The sequence below is a fragment of the Pteropus vampyrus genome, unplaced genomic scaffold (assembly GCF_000151845.1).
Source record: "Pteropus vampyrus isolate Shadow unplaced genomic scaffold, Pvam_2.0 Scaffold170, whole genome shotgun sequence".
NCBI lineage: Eukaryota > Metazoa > Chordata > Mammalia > Chiroptera > Pteropodidae > Pteropus > Pteropus vampyrus.
This window is the reverse complement of record NW_011888951.1, coordinates 2,990,487-3,011,041: the sequence shown is the minus strand read 5'-3', so window position 1 is coordinate 3,011,041 and position 20,555 is coordinate 2,990,487. Positions and strand designations below refer to the sequence as shown.

The 20,555-nt window shown below is 50.0% G+C and overlaps 1 protein-coding gene across 1 annotated transcript in view; it reads right to left on the bottom strand.

Annotated features, from left to right (window-relative positions):
* Positions 1-17,297: 17,297 nt before the first annotated feature.
* The window catches only part of GLIS1 (GLIS family zinc finger 1), a 221,096-nt gene continuing 217,838 nt past the window's right edge, over positions 17,298-20,555 (bottom strand). The window contains exons 10-11 of the mRNA XM_011370518.2: positions 20,176-20,343; positions 17,298-17,816 (exon numbers count right to left, since the gene is read on the bottom strand). Coding sequence (XP_011368820.1) covers positions 17,659-17,816; positions 20,176-20,343 — 326 coding nt within the window. The 3' untranslated portion in view covers positions 17,298-17,658. The remainder of the gene's footprint in view (positions 17,817-20,175; positions 20,344-20,555) is intronic.

The window sequence follows — 20,555 nt, the reverse complement described above, 5'->3', positions numbered from 1 at the left end:
ATTTCAGAAGGGCTATTTATTAAATATAATGAGAATTTGAAGATTCGTCATGGGGTAGGGTTTTTCCCATCCTTGAGAGAAGCTGGGAAGCCCAGCTCAATCCCCAGTTCTGCCACAGACGCTGAGTAAGTCTCGGCCAGTGCTTTTTGGGCCTGTTTCCCATTGGTCAATGGTGGTGCCCTTTTTACTTGGGTGGGTGTAGGAAGCAGAGGGCTGTGGGCTGCCCAGGGGAGAGAACTGAATGCTTGCAAGCCAAACTGGCTGAAAAATGCCCACAGCACTCTGGGCCTTGGGGCCAGGGCCTTGGGCTCTTTCTTCCCTATTTACTGTGTCTCAGGGAGGCAGAAAATCCCTGGGACCTGGGTTAGGGGCCACAAATACCAGCCCAGTAGAAGGCTGCCACACTGAAGGGAAGGCGCTAAGCTCAGATGCAGGCCTGAGCACAGGCTACAAAGCCTAGAGCACCTTAGAAGGTTCTGGAGTCTGCACTTGTACCGTTTGCTCCAAGTGGTTCTGAACCAGGACTCGCAGACAGTCCTATGAGAGGCTACTCTCTAGGCCAAGGTAGCTTGTCCAGGGGCACCAGCTGGATGTGTTTCAAGCTCAGCAGTCACACATTCATTCCTTTCTTCCTTCATTCAACACACATTAACGGATTCCACTCTAGACAAGGCCCTCTGTGCCTCAGACGCTCAGAGAGCAACCACATCTGGTCCAGCCTCTGAGGGGAGATGCCCCCCTACAGCAAACGATGCAGGCCAATGTGACCAGTGCCGTGACCTAGGAAGCTAAAGGAAGAGTGTTCCAGACAGAGGGAAGAGTATAGACAAAGGCATGGAAGCAAGAGGCAGAGCTAAAAAGAATGGGTTCTAGTGGGAAGGGAGGGGATGTTGGGAGGAGAGCTACAAGCCTCTGATGTAGAGGTGCATGAGGCCTCACTAAAGCCATTGAACTTTACACTGGGGGTAATGTTGCTTGGACGTCTTAATTATCCTTTTACTTGAAAGTCTCCCACCAGCCTGGGGGCTCCTGTTGCCAATTAATTGCATGAGCCCACCCCTGGCAGGGGCTCTGGCATCCCCAAAACATCACACCTTAGTACTGAGTTGTCCCACTGGCATGAAGTTTGGGAGCAGGGCAGAAGTGTGGGTTGAGTGGGAGCTGAGGCTCCAGAAGTAGAAGGTGGGAGGGTGGGAGGGGAAGGGGGAAAGGGTAGGCAGGAGCAGCTGATTTGTTTTAGAGCAAGAAGCTCTGGGCTGCTTTCTAAACTTCAGCATCAAAGGCTGTTTGGAAACGTGTACAGAATAAGGTGGAATATTATGGAAATTGTCTCCTCTGCTTTGTGGCCTGGGAATTCACGGTCATTGAGAAGAATTTCCCCTGGTCCCATATTTCCCCCTCTTGGAAAGTAAAGCTTTTGGATCAAATAAATAAAAAATTACGGTCATACGTTTCTTCTGAACTCAGCTGGCTTCACCAGCCATAACATAAATAGACTGAACTTTTTTCAAACTGTTCTTCCGGTTTGGAGAGTCAAGCAGCCTCACCTTTGAGATTCAATGTGGTAATGTTCCAGTTTTCATCTTTTCCTTGACCATCACTTGCAGTCATTGGCACCTGAGAGCCACCTGGCCATGGAGGACTCAGCTTCTGTCCTAACTTGGCCAAGCTGGGATCTTGGACAAGCCCCTAAGACTTAACGGAGCATCAGTGTCATCATCTACCAAGAGGAATTAATTATACCCACTGCTCACTCATTTTTATCTATCTCAAAGAAATACAAATTGTTTCAAAAAGTCAATTAGTAGACTACGGGCTGAGAACAAAAATCAACAGTCCCCGAACTATCCCAGTCTCAAACTGCCCAATCCCAGGGCCGCTTCCGAGGCAGCTACATTCAAACCGTGAAGCGCGAGCTGTCTCTTCTGCGTTCACTTTCATGCTTCAGTACAGTCTGCTAACCACTACGTCTGGGCTCTTCACTTAAAGACAGTTTCTGTTGGCTCCCTGGGAGTGATGACCTGACTTTCTTCCGATGCTCCCACCACTTTCCTCTTCCCCAGATTCTCAGCAGGTGTAGCACATCAATTTTCATTAAGTAGACACTCCAGATTGTTATGTTATCTTGATTGTGTAGATACTCACTAATCTAACTACCATACTCTGATTAATTTCTTTTTCTCATACTTCTACCATTTTCGGGAATTAATAATTGCCTTGTTTTCTCATTTGTCTAGTTTTCTGTTGCTGTTGCTAATTCTTCCCAAACCCTTCCTGCTAGCCATGTATACCACCTCTCCATGTCATTGTCCACACTACCAAGTGTATCAGAGTCCCCGGTTTAGCCCTCTGCTCCTTCTAGCCCTGTTGTAGAGCTGTCCACTTGGCTTCACCTTGACCTTTCCTGCACTGGATTCCTTGTTGGCAAGATCCTTATTCTTGCTTTATTCCCTCAGTTTAGTGGAGCTAGTCCTCTGTTAACTTTTTGAAAATAGGGCATGGATAATACTTTTTTCCTGTAGTTTTGGCATGTCTGAACATATCTTTGCTCTTTACTCATCTTTGATTAATAGTTTAGCTGCGCATAGAATTCCAGGTTGAAAATTGTTTTCATTCAGAATTTTTAAGACTTTTGCTCTACAATGGTCTGCCTTCCAGTGTTTCTCTGAGAAGTTTGAGGACATTCTGATCCATATCTTTGAACGGGGCCATCTATTTCCTCCCCTTCTCCTATTCCTCCTCTTTTTAGGACCCCTCCTTTATCCCTGGAATTCGGGAGTTTTCACATGACATGCCTTGGTGAGGGTCTTTCTTTCATCTATTGTACTGGGCACTCAAGTGAGCCCTTTAAAGCTGGAGGCTCATATCCTTCTGTTTTGGAAATTTTTCTTATAATACTTCATTTTTCTCTTCTCTCTTTTATGAAACTTTTATTAGTCAGATATTGACTCCCTGGATTTATACTCAATCCTTCTTATTTATTGTTTTCTAGTCTCTATTTCTTTATATTTTTGCCGACTCTGTGAGTGATTTCCTTGATGTTACCATTCACTCTTCCTGCCAAAAGTTTCACTTATCGTGTTTGTTTGTTTGAGTTTTGCTAGGCTGCCTGCATTGTTGGTTCCTACAAGTTTTTTCTCCCTGTTTGTTCCTGGTGATTCTTACAGGCACTAAAAAACCGATGGGAAGCTGTATACCTGATTCAGGGGAGAGGCAGGGCACGAATTATTGACTATGGGTTTCACCTACAGTGATGATCTGGTGGCATGTCAGCTTTTTGGGGGGAAGTTCCATATGCCCATTTCCAGAGGCCAGTTACTCCAAAGAAGACCCTCCATTCTCTTGTCCTGGGGTGGACATGGAGGAACCCACCGCTCTGGGTTTTTGGGTCAGGACCCACGCTGGTTCTGTGTCTGTGGAGAATGAACTGTCATCTCCTGGTCTCCTGGGAGTGGAAGGGGATAGGTGGAGGAGAGCTAGTTACCTGGCTGTAAGAGCTAGGAAAGGGGGTACCAGTGTATCTCTCAGCTCCCACACTGACTTTCCCCCAGCCACCTTCTTTTTAATCCACTCCCTGCCTCATTTTCCTTAGTATTTGGTATTTTCGAGTCCTGAGCATTTCCGGGCCTCCGTGGGAGACCCCGATCACATCTGGCAGTTCCCCCTCCACAGACATCGAGCTGCTTTTGCCCTGCTAGTTCAGACTCCACTTCCTCATCAGCCCCATCTTCCATTGGCTCCTCTCCAGTTCACTTGGTCTTTTTCAGTCTGTACCATCACCTTAATGGAGTTTTAGGAGATGAGATTGATGCTTACGTCCAGTCTCTCTACCATTTCAGTTAGACTTTGCTTGTGTCAGGCAATCTGAGGAAGCCAAAGAAACATCATCATCATTCTAATAACAGCTAATAGTTATCCAGCGCTTGCTCCATTCCAAGAGCCCTGTTAAGTACGTTATAATGTATTATTTCATGAAATTTTTACAACCACCCTATGAGGGCAGTTATCGATGTGGAATTGGGCTCAGAGATATGGGTGACTTGCCCAAGGTTACTCAGACCATCTAAACTTCTCAGCCAGAGTCAGAGCCCTCAGTGGTCCTGGCCCACTGACCTTGCCAGCCTTTCTCCCTCCCCACCCCTACCCGCTGCATTGAACTAAACTCCCCTCAGTGCTCTGCTCACCCCATGTTCCCTCTCTCATTTCCACACCTTTGCACGGGCAGTCACCCGGGAGAAGGAACAAAAGATGTTGGGAGAAAGCTTGCTTGTAAGAACAAAGATTACTCAAGTTCCCAGAGCAGCAGCGAATGCCTTAACGCACCTCCCATTAGGCCTTGTGTCTGTAACAGCGCCTTTCCATGGTGGTGGTGGTGGTGGTGGTGGTGGTGTGTATGTGTGTGTGTTTTCTCTGCCATCAGCCCTTCCTGGCCATTCATTCTCTCTCTCTCTCTCTCTCTCTCTCTCTCTCTCTCTCTCTCTCTCTCTCCCTTTACAATTAGTACCTAACCTATTATCTGTCTCTGAGGTGAGAAAACTAACCAAGTAAAGGACAGGGATGCATACCAATGAGAAACACAGTGCTAGTGGGAAAAATAATTTATTAGTCATTTGGTGCTGCTGCCAAGACAGTCACTTAATTAAACTGCATGGATTCTGTCATCATAAGAATAAATTCAGCAACAGACACGCTCTCTTTTTTTTTTAAATAATGGCTTTATTGAGATGTAATTTACATATCATGCAATTCACCCATTTAAAGTGTACAATTCAGTGGTTTTTAGCATGTTCAAGGAGTTTTGCAACCATTATCACAACTGACTTTAGAATATTTTCATGACCCCAAAAGAAATCCTAAACCCATTAGCAGTTACTCCCCACGCCCCTCAAGCTCCCACTCCTGGACAAACACTAATTTATTTTCTGTTTCTATAGATTTGCCTTTTCTAGGCATTTCATGTAAAGGAAATATAATATGTGGTCTTTGCAACTGGCTTTTTTTTTCACTTAACATAGTATTTTCAAGTTTCACCCACGTTGTGGCAATATTAATACTTCATTTCTTTTTATTGCTGAATAATATTCCATTGTATGGATATACCACAATTTGTTTATCCATTTATCAGTTGAACATTTGTGTTGTTTACACTTTTTGGCTATTATGAATAATGTTGCTAATAACATTCATGTATAAGATTTTGTGTGGACATATTTTAATTTCCCTTACATTTTTATTCTACCCTATGAGTAGAATGGCTAGGTCATATGCTAAATTTATGTTTGACTTCTTAGGGAGCTGCCAAACTGTTTTCCACAGCACTATTACTTTCCCATCAGCAACGTATGAGGGTTTGATTTCTCCACATCCTCACCAGCACTTCTTATTATCTGACTTTTTGATAGTCTTTCTAGTGGTTGTGACGTGGTATCCCATTGTGGTTTTGATTTGCATTTCTGTGCTGACTAATGATGCTGAACACCTTTGCATGTGCTTTTTGGCTATCTGTAAATCTTTGGAGCAATGTTGATTCATATCTTTTGCCCTTTTTTAAATTAAGTTATTTTTTTTTTATATTGGAGTTGTAAATGTTCTTTATATAGTCTAGATACAAATCTCTTATCAGATATATGATTTGCAAATATTTTCTTCCATTCTGTGGATTCTTTTCACTTTCTTGATGGTATCCTTTGATGCACAAATTTTTAAAATTTTAGTATAATTCAATTCATCCTGTTGCAGCTCATACTTTTAGTGTCATATTTAAGAAAATATTGCCTCATCCAAGATCATGAAGATTTACTCCTCTGTTTTTTTCTCAGTTTTATAGTTTTAAATCTCATTTAGGTCTTTGGTTCATTTTACATTAATTTTTATATATGGTGAGTTAGGGGTTCAACTTCATTCATTTGCATGTGGTTATTCAGTTGTCCCACACCATTTGTTAAAAAATAATTATTCTTTCCCCATTTAATTGTCTTGACATTCTTGTTGAAAATCAATTGACCATAAATGCGAAGGTCTACTTCTGAAGACTCGATTCTATTCCATTGATGTATATGTCTATCATTATGCCAGTACCACACTGTCTCAATTACTATAGCTTTGTAATTACTTTTGAAATCGGGAAGTGTGAGTCCTCCAACTTTGTTCTTTTTCAAGAGTGTTTTGACTGTTCTGGGTTTCTTGAATTTCCAAATGAGTGTTATGATCAGATTGTCAATTTCTGCAAAGAATCCAAGTGAGATTTTTATAGGGATTGTGTTGACTCTGTAGATCAACTTGGGGATATTGATATCTTAACAATATAAATCTTTTGATCAATAAACATGGGATTTCTTTCCATTTCTTTCTGCAATGTGTTGTTTTCAAAGTATAAACTTTGTACTTTTGTTAAATTTGTTACTAAGTAGTTTATTCTTTTTAATGTTATTGTAAATGGATTTTTTTGTCTTAATTTCACTTTTGGATTGTTTATTGCAAATGCATAGACATTCAATTAATTTTTGTGTATTGATCTTCTATCTTTCAACCTTGCTGTACTCGTTTATTAGTTCTAATAATTTTATTGTGGATTCCTTAAGATTTTCTATATACAAGATCCTGTCATCTACAAATAGAGATAATTTTATATCTTTTCCAAACTGGATGCCTTTTATTTAATTTCTTTGCCTAATTTCCCTGGCTAGACCCTCCCATATTCTATTGATGTCACTTAGGTCTAGTGGTTTATAGTACTGTTCAGCTCTTCCATTACCTCATGATCCTCGGCCTAGTTGTTTTATCCATTATTGAAAGTGGGGGTATTTAAAGTCTCCAGCTATTACAATTGTGTTGTCTATTTCTCCTGTAAATTGTCAGTTTTTGCTGCATGTATTTTGGGGCTCTGCTGTTAGGAGCAATATATGTTTATAAATGTTATATCTTCTTGATGGATTGACTTTTTTTTTTATCACTATAAGATGCCCCTCTTTATCTCTAACGACATTTTAAAATTTTAAAATCAACTTCGACAAACTTAACAAAAAGTCTTTATTAGGACAACTCCTCCCACAGGCTCCTGCTGGGTTCCAGGGAAGGAAACAGGGGCCCAGTCTCAGGCTTTGTCAGCTGGCCACTCTCCTCTTTTCCTTTTCCCCCAAGCAACAGTTCCAAGCCTCAGTTTTCCTACCCATAAAATGAGAGGATTCGGATCTTTAGTTGCTAAGGTTTTCTTTAGCCTTTTTTGGGTTCTGGCATTCTGTAACTAGTGTGAATAATAAGTATCACTTATTAACTGTTTACTGTATTTCTAGCACTTTTGTATGTCTTGTCCCATTTACATAACTACCGATAAGGTAGAGATTTTGGTCCCTACTTTACAGATTAGGAAACTAAGGCTGAAAAAGACTGGAGAAAATTTAGAAACTAGGAATAAACGTGAAGAAGCAATATCACCGTCACCTCATCTCTCTTAGATAAACCACTCTTAATCTTTGGAGGTACATCCTTCTAGGCTTTCTTCTAGACATGAATATGTTCTTAAATAATTATTTTCACATGGCATACGCTGCCTTAGTTCACTGAATAATGTATCCAGAGTATTGAGAGAAGGCTTTTCTCACGGTCAGTGCTAAACAGCGGTGAAAGAGGCTGCCTTGCTGTGGTGCGCGCCTTGCGGGTGGGAGGGAGCGTGAGCACCTCGCTTTGTGCACACAAGGTGACAGGGGCTCTAATGGGGGCTGTTTATGAGCTTATCTTTCTCCCTGGACCGTGAGGCCATCCAGGGCGAGGACCAGGCTGAGTCATCTCACTTCCCTGTGCCCAGCTCAGAGAAGATTTAGAGATAGTTTGATGGATAGATTGGCATGAGCCAAGGGACTCGGGAGGAAGATGAGAAACACCTAAGTCTAAAGTCTTTTGGGGCTGGATCTCTTCAGGAAAAGGAATTGTGGCAGAAATGTCCTGGCCAGGGTTCTACCCTCAATGGGAAATCTCTGTCCTTCCCTATCTGTAAAATGGGATTGAACAGATTTCCCTTCGAGCACTTCTGAGATGGCCTGGGTGAAACTCTGGGCCTTGTTGACAGGAGGTCCTTGAGGTTCAGGAGTTAGGGCCATTCCCCGGGTGGGGCCCAGGAGCCATACGTGAGTCACCAGCCAACCTGTCGACATCCATGGCATGTGACACACTGAGTGCTCTGTTGTGCCTATTTTTTTTTTTTGCATTGGCTGCTTTATTTAAGGGCTACTGACCAACAGTTGTCCCAGCCCCAGCCTCTCCTTCCTCTATAAAACCAAGTAAACGTGAACAGGGGCCACCCTGCCAGGGCCCAGCCACAGACCATGGATCCTGGGCTTTGCATTCTAGGCCACAGGCCTTGGAAGGCAGGGAGGAGGGTAGACACTCCTTTTTTTTTAGGGGGTGTAGGGAGGCAGTGGCTCAGGCCCGCTGGGCCCCAGGCTCTGCGGGGTGGAAGGAAGACTCTGATGACCTGGCTTTGAAGAACTGCCTACCACTGGGAGATGAGATGCCCCAAGTAAAAGGTCATGGAAAGATTGTTCAGCTTGGAGGGGCTATGGGAGTCCTGGAGCCCTGGCTGGGAGTCTGGAGGCCTGAGTCCAGGCTCTGCCACTCTCCCACTTGCTGAGTGATCTGAGCAGGCCCCACCCCTTCTTGTGTCTCCTCTCTGAGCCTGTGACCCTGTGAGCTCATGCAGAGCCCTTGCGTGCCATCGCGGTGGACTGCCGAGCATCCGATTCTGAGCCGGTAGCTGCAAAACTGAATAAGATAATGAAGGCCAACTGGGAGGAAGTTGGATTCAGAGGGGCAGCTTGTTCTAGGAGAAAGAAGAGTGACCTTAGAGTCCAGCAGACCTGGTCTGGTGCTCTGAACCTGGATTTCCTCGCACTCTCTCTCTCTCTCTCTTTCTCTCTCTCTGTTGTTGAAGAGTGAATGAGTTAACATGTCGAGTGGTTGTCACACAGAGGGGCTCAGAAAATTCCTGTTGTCATGAGCAAGGCCTAAAAGTTGGGGCAACTAAGGCAAGCTCTTTCTTGGCCAATGGAGTAGGTGGCATGGATTGTAGACGCTTTGACCTTGGAGTGATGGCCTTGCTTTTAGAAAGCCTAGGCCCGTCAGCTGGCAGGGTCACATTCTATCCATTTCTGATAATGGCAGATTCCCTCCCTAATCATCAGCTTACTCAGGGAGAAGCTAAAAGCAGTGCCTTTCCTGGGCATATGTCCCATGGCCATCAAGAGAGCTCCATGGAGAGTCCGTTTCAAGAACACATTGAATACACAGAGAGACACTGAGAGAGAAGACAGATTTGCAGGCTATGGGAAGGGAGGTCATGTTGGGGGCCTTCTGGGTGCTGGGCCCTGAAACCCTTTACAGAAGCCCACCTTATTGGACTGGTGTAAGAATACTCATAGTAGCCTCAAACTCTTATTAGAATGAAGTGAGGTATAATTACTTAATTGCTGAATTGATAGACGGAGGCTCCTTTCCTTTTCCCCACCACCGAGGTTCTTCACAGGCACCAAATGCTGCCACATCTGGTTTCATATGACCTCCTTAGCACAAACTTATATGTGATCATGGGTTTCCGCTCTTCGGTTGAGGACACTAAGGCCCAGAGAGAGCATGTCGCTTGTCTAAGGCTGCATAGCCAGAATTTGAATCAAGGCCCCAGGCTCTGGGTAGACAGGCTGGGGTGTTCTGACTGATGAGACCTCTGCCCAAGACAGCATGGGGTGATGAGAACACTGCCCTGGGAGGCCCGAGACCAGTGCCACCATCAATTGCTATGTGTCCCCAGCTAAGTCAGACCAAGTCCCTGGGGCTCAGTTTCCCCACTTGTAACATGAACCTTAATTTAGAGTTATGGGGAAAATGCTTGGAGCATTTGTCTAAACGGGCAGAGTCCTCAGATTGAAAGGATAATAGTTACATTTCTTGAACACTTATTGTATGACAGTATCGACCTATTTATCTGCCCACCAAGGGAGGACCATTGTCCCATCTTACAGAATAGAAGCCCAGACTCAGTGAAATGACTTGCCTACCGCCCCAATCTGAGCAGATCTGGGGACACTGGAATCCCTGCTATCAGCACTCTGGTCCTCACATCTTTTGAGAGCAACGCACTTTCTGAGCCTCAGTTTCTCCATCAGTAAAAATCAAGTGGTGTGTGCCTGTTGCGTCCTAGGCCTCTCTGGGGCATGGAACCACTTGTGAAGCCAGGCTCCATGGAGACAGCTGCACAATACACAGCACCTTGCTCTGGAGGGACCGTGTCCAGGCCCCAGGGAGCCAGCGCTCCTGGCAGTCTGTCCCCGCAGGGCTTAGTGACTTCACCTGGGGCTGCCCACTACCTCCCCAACCTCGCTTCCCTGGGGCTCAGGCCCCACCCCTCCCTCTGGGCCTCCACCACCTGGTGGAGGTGTGAATGACAGGGAGGAACCCTCTGGTGAGGGTAAATGCTAAACTTCTGGTGAAAATACCAGCTCGCCTGGGCACCGTGTTTCCCAGTTTGCAAACTAGATCTCCCATTCTATTAAAGCTCTCGATTCCCCAGGAGCCGGGAGGCTGGGCATATGGTTTCCATCCTCCAGATGAGGAAACTGAGCCCTGAGTGTGAAACAATCTTCCACAAGTCAGTGGTAGTGGCAGGTGGAAACCATGGTTGACACCCAATCTTGGGAATTCATTTCAACCTGGCATGTGTGCCTCACCTCAAGAGTTTGGGGACAGCAAAGTGCTGGGACTCAGAGGATGGCCAAGGGCAAGGGCTTTGCAGTCGGGAGGACATGTGTCCAAAACCTGGCTCGGCTATGTGTGATCCTGGGCAATTTAGCTCACCTCTCTGGCTGTTAGTTTTCTCATATGTAAAATGGAGGTGATAATAGGACTGGCCCTGCTGGGCTGGGTGAAGATTAGACAAGCAGCACACGTAAAGTACTGATGGTGCCTGGCCCACAGTAAGTGGTCGCCATCAATGTGGCCCCTGGGCCCGCGCCCCCAGCCCTCCCTGCGCATTGCAGCCTACTGGGGAGCTGTTCACGCAGAGAGGTCAGGCCTGCCCTCAGAGAGGCAGATTTTCTTGCTCAGAGGTGGGGTCTGTGTGCTATGGAAGCTATGGAAATTCCCAGATGACTCTGATGTGCAGCAACTGTTTCAAGTTGCTCATCGTGAAGGTGAGTAAACTGAGCCTCTGAGAGGCAAAGTGACCCATGGGTCCTCTGGGCTCCTGCTCCTCCAAGACTCCGCTGCTCTCAGGTGGCTTGTTCCTAAGTGCCACTAGGCGAGCCCCGGGGGGTCGGAGAGCTGCCCTCACTGCCAGGGATTTGCTGTGCTGCCTCAGGCACGGCCTTCTTTCTCTGGAACTTAATTGCTCTTCTTGAAAATAATAGCCACCCCACACTGCCCTGCCTTAGGGAGTAGAGGTGGTGGCCCCATAGGCATAGGGGCCAGTCTGATCTCTTGGAGCCTTGGTTTCCCCATCTGTGAAGTGAGGTTGTTGGTGAGATGCTGCCCCACTGGTGGCCTGGCTGCTTCTAAGGCTCCAAACGCTGACATAAGCTCATTCACTCCAGCCTCTGGGCCCTAGGTCTACACGGCTCTTTCCCTCCATGTTTAGTTTCCTAGTGCACAGGCTCCTTGCAGTGGAACGTGAGGCTGTGGAGAGCAGTGGCCCCCATCCTGGCCACCCCTTCTTGCTGTCCCAGGCTGCCCGGGTATGAGGTCTGCCAGCCTGGAATCTCTGAGAAAATATTTAGGCAGTAACCCAAGCCTCAGCCACCTGCTTCCCCTGTAAATGCTCAATTAATCTCCTGGACGTGTTCTGCCCTATGTCCAGCCTTAGGAATGATGCTGGGGTGGCCAACCCCACTGCTGCTTATGTGAGTGTGAGACGTTCTCTGCTGTCACAGAGACCCGATTGGGCCTGAGATGCCTTTAGAGGTTGTGCAGTCCGGCCCTTGACCCAATGACAAGGTTGCTTCATAAATTCCTGCACTCTCGCTTGTTTGTATACCTTCGGGGATGGTGAGCGCACTTCATTCCAAAGTGGTCCAATCTGCTTTAGAGGGCTCTGCCTTTTGAAATCTGAGATTTGGTCCCAGCCTGCTTGGGGGTCTCCCAGCATAGTCGGCTCCTTCTCACCAGGGCACCCTGCAGAGCTTTGGGGTTTGGGCCAAAGTCCCCCCTGAGTCTCCTGTGCTCTCAGGCACATCTCCAGCACCAGCAGCCACCCTCAGGTATGAGGTGAGCATACCTCTCCCTGTCCTGGCCCTTGTTTTGCACAGATTCTTATTTGTCTCTGGCTAATTAACCCAAACAAAGAATCATTTATTAAACCCCACTGTGTGCCAGGTCCTGTGCTGGGTACTGGGCCACCAACATGGTTCCTGCTGTGACAAGGCAGGACTCAGACCCCAGACCCTCCCTCAGTGGGGCCCTAGCCTGGGCTTGCCAAGTTGAGCCTCTTGTACCGATCTGGGCTGCCATGCCAGCGAGAAAGTCCCAGCCTGGCCACACTGGAATTGTGTTAGTTCTTCTTCTGGAAAATTTCAAACATACACGAAAGTATGGAGAATAGCATCATGAACCCTAGAAAACAGTATAATGGATCCATCCTCCAGCTTAGCAATTTCAACTCAAGGTGAAGCCTGTTTTCCACCCCTGCGTTCCCCCACCCCTTCCAACTTAAGTAGAAGCCTGGCTACTCCATTTCTTGGCTCTACCCTAGAAATCACCCACCAGACCCTAGTCTAACGCCAGGCCCTGGGCTCCCTGGCCCTGTGGGGGTCAGGCAGCCCCAGCCTCCTGCACAGACAGGACATATCTCCTTGGTGGCAAAGCCTAGCTCGGGGCTGCCTGGAGGCCTGTTTCCTTGCTGGCCTTTTGATAGTCCTTTTGCAAGGTCCGGTTGCACCACTGAGCCCCTGGGGATGAATCAGAGCTTTGGCTCTGTAGCCGCAGGGCTGACAGGGCTGGCAATTCCTTCCCTTCCACTTGTATTTCCCCCCAGAGACACAATCACTTAGAAACCTATAAATCCCTGGCAGGGCTGATGGCCCAGGCGAGTATATAAATCGGGACTTGTAAAAGTGTAATGGTCCCCTCTGGACGGCGGGGGAGAAGGGCGTGTGCCAGAACTCCTAAGGACCAGTCTTGGTCATGTAATGCAGATCAGCAGAGACAGACGGCTGGCACTGGTGCCACAGAGTGCCCTGGAATTCCAGCTCTGCCCTGACTCTCCTAGTGGCCTGAGGCAAATAACCTCTCTGAGCCTCAGTTCTTTCCTCTGTAAAATGGGATAATCACACTTAAGTTTGCCGAGTGTCGTAACAACGTTACCTAAATTCTAGAGAAGCCATAAGCACAGTTCTTTGGGTGGACCGACAAGATGCGGTGGACAGAGTGTAGCTAGGGACCGGTAGGTCTGGGTTCTCCACTGCCGGTCACTGAGCTGCTCTGTAAGTTGGGCCTGTCTCCTCAGGACAGGGCGACCAGCTCACAAATACGCTGTGGCCCTGCTGCGCACGAGGTTCTGTGCAGACAGGCTCCTGTCTCTCCTGCTCCACTGAGGGGTTTAACACACAGATACTGAGTACCTGCTGCATGCCAGGCGCTGTTCCAGGCGCTAGGCAGTGGGCAGTGAGGACCAGGACCTGCCCTCACGGGGTATACATTCTAGTGGGAGACTCCCCAATCCGTTCCCTCCACAGCAGTGCGTGGGAGGGGGTGTCCTCAGTATAAATCTGATGTGTCCCTCCCAACGATTCCCTTGCTTGGCGCCCCATTCTCCATGGGTTTCTTCATCTGTGAAGTGAGAAGGGGTGAAGCTGGTGGCCTCAGGGGGCCCTCTCAGCCCTGATGGTCTGGCTCAGGGGGAACTAAAGGGCCAGCAGGAACAGAGAATTAGGAAGGAGCAGGAGTCCCTGGAGGGCGGAGCCAGGTATAGGGAATCCCTGGGCCCTGCATCAAGGGGACCCTGGGCCAGGCCACAGGGACAGAGGTGGAGGTCCTAATGCCCACTCACCCCAGACCCATGGCAGGGAGAATTCAGGTTGAGGAGGGGTCGCTTTGCCTCAAGGCCTCTCCCAGCTGCTCTCTTATAGGATGTCCCCTGCCTCAGCCACCAATGCTCTATGTTGCCTTGCGCAAGGCACTGTCTGTGTCTGGGTCACAAAGAATTAGGGAGGCTGAGGAAGGAGGTAGCAAAGAAAGGAGAGTAAGGGGAGAGAGAAGAAAGACATTCTTATCTTGGATCAGACCTTGCACTTTAAAGAGGATAAAGGAAAGAGAAAAGGGAGGAGAGAGACAAAGAGAATGAACTGGGAGGGGTGAAGAGAAGGAGGGAAGGAGAGACTTGGGAGAGGAGAAGGAGGGACAAATGGGTACCCGCAGAGAAATGGTAAGACAGAGAGAGGGAAGGTCGAGCCAGAGAGAACTGCAGGGGGGCCAGGGCGAGCAGTGAAGGAAGGCAGAGAGGGACAGGGAGACAGAAGGCAGAGGGCCCCCGTGGAGACAGAGGTGAGGCTGTGGGGAGCTGGGCCAGTCTCAGCCTGAACTGGACAAAGGCTGGAGTGGCTGGCTTGGAAGGGCAGCATGGTCACCTGGTAGGCCGGGGCACTGTCCTTGCACCCTGGGTCCCCCTTGGGGGCCCCTAGGCAGACTCATCTCTACTCCCTTAAATGCTCTGCCAGGCCCCAAGGCTTGGCCATCCCCCAGGAGCTTGCCAGGTGAAAAAATATCAACCCCTCCCACCTGACCCCCAGCCTTCCTTGTATGAACATAGACAGTCACATCTCCTGCCAATTAGGGGCAGTAATCACTATGCCCTCTGTGAAGGCATGGACTTCTGCTGCCGTCCTTGGTGATGGTCGGAGCTCAGGAGGGGCTGTGCTGTCCTCTAAATAAGGAGTCAAGAAAGCACTGGCTGAGAAGGAAGCTCAGGTCCGGTCCCTCAGCTGGTCCTACCCCAGAGGCCTCGCCCACTGCCGAGCTCACCTTAGACTAGGAGAGAGACCCAGAGGGCATCAGGGCGTCAGGGCAGGGGTGGGGGTGGGGGTCCTAAATGTGCCAAGAGGAGGAGCAGAGGCTCAGAGAGACCCCGGCAGGGAAGGGGCGCAATCACATTTACAGCTCAGGGTCACGATGAAAGCTGCTGCTTCCTGACCCCTACTGTGTGCCGGGCTCTAGGAACCTTTGTCTCCAGCTCCCTTGTCTATCTTTACTCTTTCTTTGTCTCTTTGTTTCTCTGCCTTTGTCTCCTTTTCTCCCTCTCTCTCTCTCTCTCTGAAATTAAATGCGATCCAACTGCCAGCTCTCTGTGTGTTCTGCTCATGGCTTGGCCCCTTTCATTATTAATAGAAATATGTCTTCATTGTACAGCTTAATTCTGCTTATCTGGAGTGGATTAAGTGCGTACAATGACATGCAGTATTGATTCCTGAGCATCCTTGTTAAAGGAATTTTGCCACGACTTAATTAGTTCCATAAAACCAGTGGGGGATGGGACGGGACAACAGGAGGGGGTCTCGGGGGCCTGGGTGGGAGTCAGAAGCCCTGGGTCCTCATCCCAGACACTGATGTTCTGGGTGACATTAGGTCAGTCCCTCCCCGCTGGGAGCTTGGACAGGGCCTGCTCTGGGAGGCTAGGGCTGGGAGAGAATGTAGGAGCCAGGTTGCCCTGAGTCTGTAAGGGGTAGGCAGTGCAGTGGGTGAGAGAGCATGTGCTCCAGAGCTGAAGGCTGCGGGTTCAAATCCCAGCTCTACCACCCACTGGCTGTGCCATGTGGGCAAGTTACTTAACTTCACCTTCCTTCAGTCTCTGCATCTGTAAAATGGGGTAACTGTCAGGCTCTGGATCTGGCAGGAAACAGATGGCCCTTTGACTGGGGTAGTTGAGAAGAATGCAATAAAGGGACCACATACAATGGTGTAGGCAGGGAGCCAGGCCAACCAGGGACAGTGTAGTGCCCTGCCTCCCCTGAAAGCAGGAGCGATTTGCCCCCAACCCATGCCTGAAGGGGTGGACAGGAGCTGCTCTGGGGAGTGGGCTGTGTAGAGGGCCCCTTGACCTTCAGTGGAAAACACAGCCTGTCCAGGAACCCTCCCTTTCCCCCTCCAACCCATGCTAAGCTCATAATTGCCAGAGCCAGCCAGGAGCCAGAGGGAAGGAAGCCCCAGTCACAGTCCCCAAAGGTCAGCTCTGCACCTGAGGGGTGGACAGGAGTTGGAGAGCTGAGTCACATGGAGCACACGCAGGCCTGGCACAGAGCTATCTCGACATGGTTAGGTGTGATCACAGCCTCCCTAGATTATGGGGAGGGACCAGGTACGGTTCATGGGTTTTGTCACCATATGGCTCAGTGGCCTCTCTGAACCTTAGTTCACCCCCTTCTAAAGAAGGGGGTTGACTAGATCTTTCCATCTCACTTTGCCTACCTAACCCAGCCATGCGACACAAAGAGGGGATAGAAAGATCCTCCACACGGCTATTTCCAGATCACGGGAGGGCCCGACAGACAGTAGGATGCAGTGAATTTGGTCTCCCTTGCTTTGTTTCACTTCAGCAGTGACAAGGCAGGAATTTTCCTTGAGAATTTTTTTTACCAGGTGACCTTCAGGGTGATGTAGTGAGGCACAAAACTGTCCAGGGCACCTGCGCAAGCCTGGATGGTGAGTCTGTTCCTGGTGCTGGACAATGGGCAGGGAGACAGGCAGAGGAGGGTGGCAGCCCCGCGGGAGCCTTGGTGCCCCCAGTACTGACCTCCTCTCCTCTCCCTCCCTGGCTATGGGATGCGACTCTGCACAAACGGCGTGCTCTGCACCCTGGCCGGCCTGTAGGGGCCTTGCCTCTGCCCCACGCCTTCTAGAGGCCACTTGGGCTCTGTCCCTGGAAGGCTTGGACTGCCCTCCCACAGCCTGCCCTGTTTACCCAAAGCCAGGACAGAACTGAAGTACGTTCTTCCACCCACTGGGAAGTCAGAGCAGAGAGCAAAGTTCTGGGTCAGATAGATCTGGGTTCCAATTTCAGTCCTGGCCTTAGACTGCCTTTTGGTGAGGTTCTGGGACTAGTACTGGTATCTGTGAGGCCCAGTGCATGCGGCAAGGGCTACATGACAGAGGCCATGTGACTCAGGCACCCATTCCCACTGGAGGAACCCAGGGCCCGAGCTAGTCTCCACGTGGCCTTCTGAGCCCCTCACACTGGCTCTGTTACACATTCCTCCACCGTTTTCCTGATTTCGGCCTCTAGGCTGAATCACTAAGCAGAACCAGGCCCCCAAGTCTCATTTCCAGTTTTTAATGTTTTTCTTGTAAAACCAAAAATATAAAACTCGCAGGGGAATGGAAAACAATTTCTGTACATTTTATATACACGAGGTCTGTGATTTTTAAAACCACTGGGGAGAGAAAAGGAAGACGACAGTCGAGGGAATATCACAGGTCACGGACCCTGACAGGTACCTCCGAGTGCTCGGCTCGGGCTTGGATGACTGCTTTCGGCCAGTGCTGGGCGGCCGCGGCAAACCCGGCACCCTGAGTGTGTGGAGAGCTTTGGTCTGGCTGCTCAGGCTGGGTGCTAGGAGGTTGGGAAGATGCGGTGGGTGGGCAAGGCAGCATCTGTGGTGGAGGGCGGACAGGCAGGGGCAGGGCCTTCCTTCAGGTGTCCGTGTAAATGGAGGGGATGTGACTCAGGCAGTGGTCAAAGGCTCCGTTGGGGAAGAAGCTGCAGTCCTCGGGGCCACTGGACACGATGTCTTCAGATGGCTGTGGTGGCAGCGCTGTGGGACATGGGGCCTCAGCCAGGGCCTCGTAGCCTATGGGTGTAGTGGACGGAGGGGACAGAATCCGGGCTGGAGAAATCGGGGGCTATGCCTTGTCATCTCTTTCTGGCTTCCAGATACCACCCTCCCGCCCAGGGTCCCTCCTCACTGCGTCCCTTTAGCAGGGCCTGCTCTAAACCCTCTGCCCTTCCAGGTAGGGGAGGTGGGTGGTTGGTGGGGAGAGGCTTGGGAGGAGGCACCCTAGGCCTTGCCCTTCCAAGGGGCCCAGGGCAGCTGTGAAGACAGGCACGTGCTGGCCTGGAGGGTCTTTTACCCAGTGCTGGACTGGGGCAGAATGTGTGAGAGAAGGGGTATGTTGGTAGCTTATCGCAGCTATTGCCCACAGGGGCTGGTTCCCTCCTGGCAGAAGGACACTGCCCACCCTACCCTTTCAGGTTCCCACCAGACATAAGAAACCCAAAGAAGGGGGCCAGCACTCACTGGGCACTTACTAAGGGCAAGCTTGGTAAAGCCATATTTCACTTAAGCTTCGTAACAATCCTAGGAGGCAGGATTCATTATCCCATTGCACAGCTAGAAGCCAGGCTCGGAGAGGGCAAGATACTTGCCCAAGGTCATATTGCTGGTAAGTGGGGGAGCTGGGCTTCGAACCCAGGTCCATCTGGTTCTGAGACCCCTGGCTCTTCCACTGGATGTGCTGTCTCTGAGTGGAGTCTCTGCACAGAGGCCCTCAACCCGGGAGGGGCCTGGAGAGGCTGCCTTGTCCATTCCTGGCCTTAGGGCTCTGTGCCTGAGCTGTTGTCATGAACTTCTGTAGCCTAAGACAGGTGGGCCTCAGTCTTCTCATCATGCAGTGGGATCAGGCTGAACTGTTCCTGAGGCCCCAAGACCCCACCTTGTCAGCCTTGTGTCTTTTCTCAGTTTGGTGTGGGCAGCAGAGTGGGACCTGGAGTAGGCACTGGATGCCGGGCTGCCATTAAGACAGCAGGAGAGAAGGGAGGCCTTCCTCATGTGGGGGCATGGAAGCTCCTTCTTATCCCCTGAGAACTATTTACTTTAGGCTTTGCTGCTAAACCAAGAAATCCTACCTTGGGCTGGCTGGGGCTGGGTGGAGGACCAGGCAGTAAGAGACAGCTGTGCTAAGGACAGCAGCCTGTGCCTAATCACACACCAATCCATGTGTGTGCAAACATAGAACACACCCACCTGTCCCTGCACACCCTGTGACTGGGTACATATCTGTGTACCCAAAGATAGGGTCATGGAATGGGGAGCACACGTGGGTGCACATCATTGGGGTCATGGGACAGGGAACGCAGGTGTGTGCACACAGATGGCATGAACATCAGCACAAGTGCCGTGTGAGTACGTGTGTGTAGACATGAGCACATGTGCCCTGCGAACTCCTTACACTTGTGGGACTCACACTGCTTGGAACCCACCTGTGCTGGCCCCACACACACATGCACACAAAGATGTGTCCCACAGACACGTGAAGAAAGAAGAGATACACAGACATGGGAGCATGTGTGTGCACAGGAAACACGGGCCCACAGCTTTGTGTGTGCGCATCGAGACGTGTGGCCTCGATGCTTGTCCCTACGTCTTTATTCCTCTACACTCAGAGCTGCCCAAGGAGCTTCTGGGACAGGGTCTCAGGCTCCCCTTTGTTTGGGGCCCTCATCCTACCCAGGCCTTGTAGCTTCCAGCTGGACCTAAGCCCTGGGGCTTGGCTTGGGGAAATCAAGGGAGTGTCCAGCCCCACCCACCTGTGCCCTGCTCTGACTAGGGCTGGCCCTGCTGATCCTAGCTTGACTCTACCATGCACAGCCCTCCTCTCTCACTGAGCTTCTCCACCCCAGCCAGAGCATTACCTGGGGAAGGCCCAGGGCCCTGTAGGGGACATAGACACAGCACAAGGAACAAGTGTGACCTCTAAGCTCTGTCCCTTCCTAGCAGTGTGGCCCCTCTGGGCCCCAGCTTCCTCATCTGTTAAATGGAAGTCAGTATTTGTCTCATTCCCTGCTAGATCCCCAGTGTCTACAACCATGCCTGCACATAGTAGGTGCTCAGTAAGTATTCGAGGGAAACATCAACTAGACTGTGAGCTCCGGTCTGACTCCTCTGTTCTTCAGAAACCTGCCAGAGTCCAGAGATGTATAAGCCATGTGAGTGTGGAAGAAACACTGACTTTGGAGTCAGGCAGGGTGCGAATCCCCGTTCCATAGGATCCTGGGACCTGTCTGAGACTTTCATTCCCCTTCCATAAAGTGGAGATGACTCTGCCTCGTAGGGCTGTCCCAAGGCTGTGGGACAACGTGCATAAAGCACCCAGCACAGGGTTGGGCCTTCGTAGGTGCTCAGGGAAGGGAAGCATATAGAAGAGGCTTACCTGTGGCAGGTAAAGGTGCAGTGAGGCTGTGATAGCCATTGGGCCGCAGGGGGTTGAAGCCGTGGGCCTCCCCGGCCAGGCCGTCCCCGCTGGCTGCTGGCTCGGCTGTCCGGTAGCAATCGCCATAGGGGAAGCAATTCTGGATGGAGTGGAAACTGCCCTGGTACCCTGCCGAGGGAGGCCGCAGGGGCTGCATTTACACAGGGAAAGGCCCAGGGCAGGGAGGAGACCGTCCCCACTGTGCTGTTCACACCCCCCCATTCTGTCCTGTCCAGGCATGGTGGGTGTGACCGAGAGAAGGAAGCCCCCAGGTTGGAAGGGGACAAAGGTCCTGGGCCCCTCCTCCCAGTTGTGCCCTGCACGGGGAGGGGTCTGAGGAG